General features: G+C 65.2%; 1 protein-coding gene across 1 annotated transcript; it reads right to left on the bottom strand.

Annotated features, from left to right (window-relative positions):
• Positions 1–6,111: 6,111 nt before the first annotated feature.
• On the bottom strand, positions 6,112–7,977 carry EMIHUDRAFT_200384 (hypothetical protein; the record flags this gene model as incomplete). Its single annotated transcript, XM_005790379.1, has 4 exons — positions 6,112–6,171; positions 6,248–6,739; positions 7,382–7,682; positions 7,775–7,977. The coding sequence occupies 4 exons, from the start codon at positions 7,975–7,977 to the stop codon at positions 6,112–6,114; spliced, it is 1,056 nt and encodes a 351-aa protein (XP_005790436.1).
• Between the last annotated feature and the right edge of the window lie 2,960 nt (positions 7,978–10,937).

Here is a 10,937-nt window from a genome sequence, read left to right as displayed (position 1 = left end):
GTAGGACATATGTGACACGAGCGAGATAGTGTACTGAACCCGGGTACGCCGACGAGGCCTCAACCGCGGATGTTGGTCAACTTCGGCGTCTGTTCACGGTTACAGCAATTTAACCGTAGCTCCTTCCCGAGGCTGTTCCCTCACTACTTTGTTTGTCTACTTTCGCGCTCGACGACGTTTCAAATTATTTTATTTACGAGGTGTCCGCGGCCCACTTTGAGAGAGATTTTTAGCAATACCAAACAACTCTAACTAACACTCACACGTCAGTTGTTGCCCACTTTGGGGAGTTTTTGTCCACTTTGTGCCCGCGCTCGACCGACTGTGACTGACCGCCGCAAAAAACAAAACTCTCTCTCTCCGCCGCAAAAGCCCCCTGTGGTCGAAGGCTAGGAAGCTAGGCTAGGTGGCGTGCCCCCCGGCACGAAGACGGGTCGGTCCGCCGTGTAGACGATGGGCTCTCCGACCCCGCGGCTGCTTGTCGGCTCGGGTAGATGACGACAGCTCGGCTGTCTGCTATAGCGCCGATATCATGAGGGCTGTCATCTCCGCGGCGGGCAGCGTGTGTGTGTGTGTGTGTGTGTGTGTGTGTGTGTGTGTGTGTGTGTGTGTGTGTGTGTGTGTGTGTGTGTGTGTGTGTGTGTGTGAGTGTGTGTGTGTGTGTGTGTGTGTGTGTGTGTGTGTGTGTGTGTGTGTGTGTGTGTGTGTGTGTGTGTGTGTGTGTGTGTGTACTCACTCACGGCGAGCAGCGTCCTCATCTCGGCCGAATCTCGGCTCGTCTCTCGCTTGAGGAGCGAGGTGAGCGTGTCGGCATCCATCGCATCGCCGCCCATGCGCAGCGTCTCGGCGAGCTCCGCGTCGGTCTGCCTACGCGTCTCGGGCAACCTCGGCTCATCTCGCATGTGCATGTGCATGTGAGAGAGAGATTTTTTTAGCAAAATACCAAACAACTCTAACACTCACACGTCATTTGGGGCCTGTGGAGCCCCTGCAGACTGTAGTTTATGGTGGTTTAGAGTTTGCGGGGGGGGGGGGGGGACAGATTTGGGCGGTCGACTTCAATTTTGGGGGGGGTGGACGACTGTTTTGGGGATCCTGCCAACGCGCTACAGTTGTAGCCCGACTGCACAGAAAATGGACACCTCAACGGGAGGGCACTCGCAGCAGGGGGGGCCGAATCCTGCAGCCTTAGTCTTGGCCCGATCCGGCGGCATGCCACGGGTAGGCGCGTTGAGGCTTGCCGCCTCCTCTGCGCCAACGCGGCTTGTGCCGCAGCTTGCGTTTAGGTGCTCACTTGGCCCGCAACGCCGTGACGGGCATGACGTACGACATGAGTGGCGCCGAGGTTCCCCCGACCCAGGCACATACGCGCACGCGCGACAAGCACCCATCAGCCGACGCTAACTACTTACCTAATCCGCGAGAACAGGCCTCGCAGCCCCCTGGCTTTGCACGGCAGACATCCGCGGTGGCTAGTGGGACACCTAGCTGCACAAATGGGCAGCCAGCACTAGTAACGGTGAGGAGGATCCAAGGGCCGGTCTCCCGGAAGGAGTGGCACGTATCTTCAGCCCCCCATGCGAGAGGGACCCCCCAGTGTTCGCGCTCTGAACCTTGATCCAGAGCCTGACCCCGCGGCGCGCCACGACACCGTGGCGGCTCGCACGCCGTGGGGGGGACGACCCCCATAAGCGCCGCAGGTACGCCCCGCTCAGCCAGGATTGCGGCGCAAGCGCACACTCACCGGCCGCGCGCAAGCGCGCGGCCGCGCCATCTCGCGCACGCGCGTCAGGCCCCAGCGTCGACTCGGCGAGCAGGATGGACCTTCGGCTGCGTGTCACCCCTATAACATGCGGCTTCTGACCGTACCCGAGTTGCTCAATCTCTCGGTGCCGCTGCCAAGCCCTTTCGGGGACAGGGCGGTACTGCATGTCTCACAGGGCTTCCTCGCATCTACTGGGATCGGCTCTGAAGGTGGGCCGCTAAGGAAGGGAAGGAGGTCCGCTTCGCGCGTGGCGCGTCCCGAGAACATGTCGGCGCGTGTCGTCTCGCGCCCTGCGCGTCGGACTGCGTCCAGACATTCCCCCCGCCAATCCCCTGTCTAGAGGACGCCGCGCGCAAGCGCGTCGGCTCCCACCCGGCCTAGAGGCTGCGGTTATGACCCCGCCGATGGACCGGACCGGTGGACCACCGACGGGCGCGCCCCCCACGACTATCTTACCACCAACCCTCGGGCGTGGACCACTCCACCGACCCCGGGGCGTGGGCGGTCCCTCACCTGGGAAAGAGGGCTACTGGGATAGGGGGCTTATGTGACGGGGGTGCGCACCTGCCCTTACTGTCGGCCGCCGCGCCCCCTGCCGCGCCCGCCGCCGCGCCCCTGCCCGCCGCCGCCGCGCCCCTTCTTGCCGCCGCCGCCGCGCCCCTTGCCGCCGCCGCGGCTGCGAGGATCGTGCGCGTGGGTGGCCGCGCCGCCGTTGCGACCCTGGCGCCCGTCGCGCCGCTGGTGTTGGCGAGCGGATTGATGGGCGCGGCGCTCGTCTCCGCCCTTCTCGTGTCGGAAGTCGCGCATGAGCGAGCCGATCTTCGAGTGCACGCGCTCTCCCGCCTGGAAGAGCGCGTCCGCCCCGCCGCCGCTCGCCACGGCCTCCTGCACGAGCCCGTAGCTCTGCGCCGCGCACTCGAGGAGCCCAGCCCAAACGCGATCGCGCCCGCCCAGCCCCTGCAGCTGGCGCGCGTGATCGTGTGCCTGCGCCCTCTGAGCCTGCAGCGCGCCGTGTGTTGAACCGAGTGGATGGATGGATCAGATTCGAGGCGAGGGCTGTGAGGCTGATGAGTAGTGCGGAGGGTTCCGCGGCTCTGTACATTCTATTCGTGTCTGCTCGACTGAAGGGGAAAGTGTCCTCGCCCCCGAGTCCAGCTGCTGGCTGGAATGCACATGAGAAGAGAGGGGGGGGGTGGGGGAGGGGTGTGCCGCTTCAAGGTCCGCCCGCGGTACCCGGGTACTGGATCCGGTACTGTGCCAGGCTAAAGTCTGTGCAGCTTGTCAGGGACACGATCCCGGCGTGAACACAACTAACTGACGGATCCGCTCCTGACAGTGGCACGCACCGCGCTGCGGCGCGTGCGACTGTCTTTGTTTGAAGTTAAAAGTCGAATCAGAGCGCCGTCGGCGTTGTCCCGGGATTTTCTCCCACGGACCGCCCGTCCGGCACCGCTCCGGGACGCACGCCGGCGAAGCACCATCAAGCTGCTGTACGGCCCCGGCATCGCCTTCCCAGGCTTAGCTAGACTGAGAGATATTGTGCACATGGTCAGTCTCTACAATATATACACTGACACTGAACCTCCCAGAGCTCGTCCCGGTCCGTCACGGCCATCCTCGGCCTCCGGAGGTCCCCCGGCCGCGGCGCGGTGCGGCGGCGTCACAAATCCGACCACAGAGCACCGGGACGCGGTCGGGCGATCTGAGGCCCAGTGAGGCGTATGCATTGCCCATCCAGGGCTATCACCTGGACCTATCAACAGGCGCCTGCGGCGCCGTGGTCAGGAGCTGCTGTTCACAGCTGCACAGACTTTGGTACTCGAGTACGGCACAGTACTGCGGCTGTACCGCACGCTCGGACTCTGAGCGTGGCGAACACGAATTGGAGGCCCCCGCTGATGTCTTGGGTGCCTCCGCACCGACGGCGCAACGTCGGCGACGCACCTGGCGGCGGCGGTGGCGGTGGCGTCGCAGTTTCTTTGGAGCAGCGCGCCTCCGGGCTGTCTCTGGGCCAGCGCTCGGCCGGCAGTGGTGTTCAGCAGCGGCCTTTGGGCGGCGATCCGAGGCGCACCGGCCGCGGACCGTGTGTGCCAGCCGCGACGCAGATGACTCTGACGCGGCCGTGCGCTTCAACGCTCGCCGACGTCCGGCCGGGCGGGAGCCTGCTCGGGTCGGCGGCTGAGTTTTGCGACTCATTCTTCCATGTGCGCGAGACGCCGGAGGGCTCGCTGCCGCTGTGCTGCCTCCGCCACCCGGACGAGTGCGAGGGGCGCAACACGGTGATCGTGGCACGCCTCGCCGCCGCGCGCCGGGGAGACGAGCCGGGGACGGTGCCGCTGCTGCTGGCGCGGTACCACAATCGGGACAAGAGCCACCATGCGGAGAGAGTGATGATGGAGGACGGCGCAATGCTGGCCGCGATCCGGTCGCTGCCCCTCCGCCCTGGTGCGGGCGGGGAGGCGGGCGGGGAGGCGGGCGGGGAGGCGGGCGGGGAGGCGGGCGGGGAGCCCACCCACCGGCTCGAGGTTTGGATCTCGCTGCAGCCGTGCCACCACTCGAGCTCTTCGGTGGGCATCTCGTGCACGCGCGACCTCTTCGCCTTCCACACGCGTGAGCTGCTCCCGCGCCGCGTCGCCCTCGACCTCGCCATCGCATACCCGTACCGCTCCCACTGGCAGCCCGACACCATGAGCCGGGAGGAGCTGGTTGAGCTGGGCGCGCGCTCGCTGTACGGCCCTCGCTACCATGCAAAGGGCAGGGCATCCGACCGCCGGGCGGTCGTCGAGGCGGTCGAGGCGATGTCTGGCCAGGCGGCCCCATGCCGAGAACAGCCGAGAAGCAGCCGAGAAGCAGCCGAGAAGCAGCCGAGAAACAGCCGAGAAGCAGCCGAGAAACAGCCGAGAAGCAGCCGAGATGGGAGCCCCAAGCCTGCTGGCCACACCCCTCCAGGAGCAAGAGAGCGATGCAAGCCCGTGCAAACAGTACCCACCCCGGGACCTTGGGCGCGTAGGCCGCCGACCGCGCGGTGCACGCGGCGCTGGAGCTGCTGCGCAGCGCGAGGGAGGGGACGGCGTTACTCTGCCGGAGCGCGCCGCCGCTCTTCGCGGCGCGCGCCTTCGGCGCGGACGATTGGGACTTTCTCGTCTCGCTCTGCGACGACGAGGCGCGGCTCGACATCTCGGCCATCTCTCGGCCATCTCTCGGCCATCCCTCGGCCAACTTCTCTCGGCCACCTCTCGGCCCTCTCTCGGCCATCCCGCAGCTCGCTTGCCTCACCTTACCTTACCTCACGCCGAGGTGCGGCGCGAGTGGCGGCAGCGGGAGTGCGCGGCGTGCGGAGAGCCACCGCGCGCGCCAGGCGCCGGCGGCTCGGTGGACGGCGGTGCGGTGTTCAGCGAGCCGCGCCGCCGAGTGCGACGGGCGGCCGACGCGTGGACCGCCTCGCTGCTCGCTGAGTACTCTGTTGCATGATATATATCAGTGTAAGTCCGCATCCCGCGTCGGGGTCGCCTCCCCCTCCGGAGCTTTGGACAGCTGGTGAGATTTTGTTTTTGACTTTGGAGTTTTGTTGCATATATGTTCGCTCTGACACTCACCTCCGGCCGCGCGGGGCCGGGGGCCTGTACCCTGTACTTTGCCCTTCCCTACTAGTACCAACGGGGGACGGAAGGAGCAAGTCCGGAGTGAAAAGTCCATCGCGCTCGTCGGTGGCGGCTTCCCTGAACCTGCGCCGCGCTCGGCGAACCTCGACAGCGCCTTCGGTGGCATGCAGCTCTTTGCGCCTGAAGAGCCTGGGGAGAGCAGCTCCTCCGTGCTGCTCACACGCTCTGCACAGTTGGCACAGCCCACTGTGCGGCTGCCACAGCTGTGACAGCGATGGGCTCGCCCTCACTGGCCCTCAGTCACTTGTGCTGCGGCTTGTGTGAGCTACACTGCTCGGCGACTGCCGGCACCCCACTGTGAGCCATGGGTGGATGGGTGTGAGGTAAACCACGCTACCAGCGCTTGGTCACATCGGACCCGAGGTCAGATCCTTCTACTCTGTTGACGACAATACTTGTCTACTCGCTGGAGCCGAGCAGGAGGGCCTGGCGCACAACCCCTGTTCAACTCAGGGTCCCTCCCCCTTTACCGTACCGTAGCCTCTAGGGTAGAGGTGACACTCCAGATCGTCACGGCAACGTCCGCGTTGCTTGATGCGGCACCGACAGGGGGGTCGACAGGGGGGTCGAGCGCCTATAAATGTGGCCTTGCATGTGTGCAAGCTCTCAGACTCTCTCTCTCGAGAGGCACAAGGCGAGCGCACCCATGACTACGGAGGGCGCTGTCCAAGTCAATGCTGGGGCCTATAGTTTGGGCGTCCGTCGGGCTTCCCGGCTCGCCCACCCGTCGTTCGGCCGCTGGACCTGGTGGCGAGAGGAGTGTGGGCCCCTCCAAGTCCTTTGCAGCGCGCAGCCCTACAGATCGGCTCCGTCGCCGCACCCGCAGGCAGAGGTATGCAAAGAGGAGGAGCCACGCGGCGACTAGCGCAAGCACGACGGCCAGCGGCCGCGCGGTGAGCACGGCGAAGGCGGGCAGGGGAGTTGAGGGTGACTCGGGCGGCGGCGAGGGCGAGCATGGAATGGGCACTTCCAACGAAACGGCATCAATCTCCTCAAAGCCGTCGGCCTGGGTGAAGATGTAGACCGCGGCAATGGCCTGACTGCCGCTGTCGTAGCTGAGGTCAAACCAGCCGGGACACGGCGTCTCATCTGTCCCATTCCATATTGTCCAACGCTGCGCCTCCTCGCTCTCAACCTCGACGCGGAGTATGAACGGCGCAGCCAGCACCTCGCGCACCTGCAAGCCAATCATGCGCAACGGCTCATCTCCAAACTCCAGCCTGACCCACTCCGCTGCCGAGCCGTTGTGGGAAGGCGCCCATGCGCTGCCGCGATCGGAACACTCGCCGCCAGCGTCGGGCTCGCCCAGCATCTCTGCTACGCCCCACCCGGTGGCCCACCATGCGGGGTAAGAGCGGTTGTTGATTGCCGCCGCGCTCCAATCTGAGGACAGCGCGTCCGCAGCCACGCCCGCCGTCGCATACGCCCACACCGTGTTGGCCAGGTTCTGAGGGTTGAAGCCAGCCAGCCCGCTCCGCACCGCCGCCTCCGCCACCGCCGCGTACAGCGCGTCCGCAGCCACGCCCGCCGTCGCATACGCCCACACCGTGTTGGCCAGGGCCTGCGGCTTGAAGCCAGCCAGCCCGCCGCGCACCGCCGCCTCCGCCACCGCCGCGTACAGCGCGTCCGCAGCCACGCCCGCCGTCGCATACGCCCACACCGTGTTGGCCAGGTTCTGAGGGTTGAAGCCAGCCAGCCCGCCGCGCACCGCCGCCTCCGCCACCGCCGCGTACAGCGCGTCCGCAGCCACGCCCGCCGTCGCATACGCCCACACCGTGTTGGCCAGGGCTTGAGGCGTGAAGCCAGCCAGCCCGCCACGCACCGCCGCCTCCGCCACCGCTACGAACAACGGGCGCACCACCCTCGCCTGCAAGCCGCACCTTGCAACGCCGTGAGACACGTTGGCCAGCTCGCGTGCTCGGCACGAAGAAACCAGGTCGAGCGTGCGCTGCACCAGCTGCTCAAGCCGCCCCTCGTGCCGCCGCTCGATGCGCTGCTTGCCCAGTTTGTTCCACAGGTTCGCAGCGTGGATGTGGTTCAAGTTCGCGCTGTGGGCAGCAAAGAGCCTGAGCAGCTCGTCGGCGCCGCTGGCATGCGAGATACGGCCGCTGAGCTGCTTAGCATCGAGCTGACCTCCGGCAGCAGAGGTGTGCCTCTCGTCGCGCGATCCCGCACCACGCATCGGCGGACTCAACCGGCGGTCGCTGTGCTGAGGCTGCCCCTCGCCGCGGCGGTCGCGCCGGTCATGGTCGCGCCTGGGATCGTAGAACCGATCATCGCGCCGATCGTACAAGTCGCGCTCGCGCTCGCCTATGCTTGGTCGGTCGTTGCAGCCGCGCCGCTCAACGTGCCGCCCGTCATGATGCGGCCGTCGCTCGCCTTGCAATGGCTCGTCGCGCCATCGCTCGGCGGCGTGTGGCTCAGCGTGCCATCGCTGCTCGCGCCCACTGCACCAAGAGTCGTCGTAGCCGCGCCGCTCGTCATGCCGCCCATCATGGTGCCCTTGCCAACGCTCGTCGCGCCGTCGCAGCTCATCCCGCCGCGGCTCATCGCGCGATCGCGACCGCCGTCGCGGCTCGCCCCGCCATCGCCGCTCTTCGCGTCCGTACTCGGCGCGCCGTTGCTCAACACGCCAGCGACGCTCCTCGCAACGATGCGACATCTGAGTTTGCTCGCAACAGGAACAACACGCCCCGGGGGAACGGCGTCTAAAAAACTGTCTTTGAGGCGCCTGATCGCGCACTCGTCCCAACCGGGGGCCGCTGACTCGTTCTGCGCGCCAACGGCTGGTGACGCTGTGTTGCCCTTGAGCAGTCCTTCCCCGGTCGCCTAGCCTCTGCGCTGTCTGGCGGACGCCTGTATGCCATGCGCGCGGACCACGCTTGCGTGGATTTGTGGCTGGCAGGCTGACCCGTGTGCGGGGTAACCCGCGCGCGGGGAAGCTTCACGGGTTCGAGTCGTCAAACATTGAGCAGCGGAGGTGTGCCGAGGGGGACCGGGAGGCGGTAAGTCGTCGTCGCCCGGCGCTGCTTGCAGCACCATGGCGAGGGCGCTAAGAGGTTCCTCTTTTCCGCGCGCCCCCCGCAAGGCGCGCGATACACACATCTCTCAGCAAAGCGATGCCCTACCTGGTACGAGTTCAGATGCGCGCCCGGCAGAAGACGCGTGTGTGATGCCGCATGCAGTGGAATGCGCACAGAGAACGGACGGCAAGAGAAGGCAAGGGAAGGAAGAGAAACGGCTGGTGAAGCTCAGCTCACGGTGTAGCATTGCGTAAGCAACCGCGGTCACTAACCATCCACGGCAAGAGTCACGTTGAATGCTGCCGCATAAAGCAACAGAGTCGCGCTTGTCGCGATGGTCTTGTCGCAGTTAACGACAGTGACGTTGCACACGGCCATACTCGAGTAGACGCAGGACCTATTTGGCGAGCCTCAAGCAGCGAAAGTAGGCGCGAGAAATTAATGTCGATCCTGAGATCTCAATTTTGGCGCTAGTTTCGTTTTCTGGTACATCACGACGACTTGGGTCTCATGTAGCTCGACGGCTCTTTCTGGATGGATCAGACAGTGCTATCAGTCAACAACGCAATGCCGAGAGCAGGGAGGGCGGCCTTAGAGCAGGGCGGCCTTCGAGCAGGGTCAACTAAGTTCCTGCTGCATTTCGAGCATGGTCCATGGAAGGCGGCCTTTGCTCAAACCTGTTCGAGTTGGCCTCCGGGAACAAGGGTGCGTGGCCGGCGCGGTCTGTTTCACGTGCAATGAGGGCAACGCCATCAAAATCGCGAACATGGGCCGACATGCCTCCGACATTTCTCAGGGCCCGGACGGAAGCTCTGGCCTCTGCAGACAGCCAGACCGCTCTGCGCGGTCGGACCGACTTTTTCAGACTTAACTATTATGGATACTGAGTCTGAGGGTATGTGCTGCTAGATTTCACTGAGCTGAGCTCGTATCTGCCTTTGGTAAGCAGTTTTGCGTTTGGAAATGTCTGCGGTAAGCTATTTCCGTGTACGGAGGGCCGCGTCCGGACGACCATGACGTCGGCCCGGACTTCCCGTGCGGGGGCCTTCGCGGATGGCTTGTCAGAGCGTTCCTCGTCTGGGCTTGGCATCACACCTCTCCCATCCACGCACGTGTAGCTGAAGCAAGTACTCGTAAAAACGGCACGTCCAATGCAGCATCTAAAGAAGACGACATGAGTGTTCACAGAGAATGTTCACTGTTCAGACCTTTGCGCGGGGTTGAAGGTTGAAGGGGTCTGTCAACCACTTGGTTGATGGTTGAGACCTCTGTCAACCCGCTGGTTGACAGTTGAGGCAATCGGCCTCAACCACCGCTCTGGGCAGAGTTAGTGCCAGTGCGCGCCAGTTCCGTTGGGCCAAACTTTCTTCTTTTCAGCGAGACCGGGTTTGGCTGCGGCAGTCTGGCGAGCGTTGGGAGGCAGGACTGCTCTGACCAGCCACGCACGGCGCCCTGACAAGCCAGAACCGGTACACCCCCCTGTGTCCGACCCCTTTTTGCGCAGCAACACCTTAAACTTTTTAGGCCCTCCAAATTCGGGTCGGAGCGTAGCGGAGTGGGCCCCGAGTTTGAAAAGGGCGACGGACGCTTGCGTCCTAGCCTCCAACAACGCCTCCCCGGCGCAGAGGGGCCCCCGGAGGGATGCGCAACCGCTCCACGCCACGCCGCTTGCGGCGGTCCTATTCCCAGCTCCGCTGAGGGCCCGTGCGTTATAGGAAGGGGCAACCACTATGTGGTGTGCCAACCCCTATGAGCTATGTGGTGCGGCGGCGCAGAGTGCGCCGGAACGGTGGAGAAAACGGCGCACTTCTGCGACACAAACAACAAATCTCTCAAACAACAATCTCTCTCTCTCTTCTGCGCCGGCGCCGGCGCACTTCTGCGCCGGCGCCGGCGCACTTTTGCGCCGGCGCCGGCGCACTCTGCGGCGACGGCGCACTTTTTAACGGCGCACTCTGCGCCGCACCACATCTAGGGGCTGGCACACCACACACGGCCCTCGACGAAGGAGCTCAAAAAGAAAGAAAAATGCTCGCACCGTATTTTCCGCGCCACTCCGGTTCGCCTGCTATCGCCGCCCACCGTGCATGGAGGCGCAGCTTCGGCTGATTCTCGGCGACGGCCTGTCGGACGCTGCGCTGTCGTCCCTCTTGCGTCAGCACTCGTCCCTCGAGGCGGCGGTCGACGCCTTCTTCAGTCAGCAGGATCAGACTTCCTCGCCACCCGACCTGCCGCGGCCGGCATCGTCGCAGGATCTGCCGCCATCGCAGCCGCCGCCGCTCAACGACGCGCCCGCCTTCGACGGCGGCTGGCCTCGCCTCCTCGGCTCGTGCTCCATCGTCGGCACCAGCCTCGTGCGGGAGGGAGAAGTGGCGGCGCTCGTCCCGGGAGAGCCGCTCGAGATCGTCCTCCCGCCGCCGCCAGCCGCCGCCACCGCCGGCGGCGGCGGCCGGCCCGCCAAACCACGACGAGCGGACGAGGCTGTCC

The sequence above is a fragment of the Emiliania huxleyi genome (assembly GCF_000372725.1).
Source record: "Emiliania huxleyi CCMP1516 chromosome Unknown EMIHUscaffold_12, whole genome shotgun sequence".
Lineage (NCBI taxonomy): Eukaryota > Haptophyta > Isochrysidales > Noelaerhabdaceae > Emiliania > Emiliania huxleyi.
Note: the sequence above shows the minus strand (reverse complement) of the source record. Positions and strands in the feature narration are given on the sequence as shown.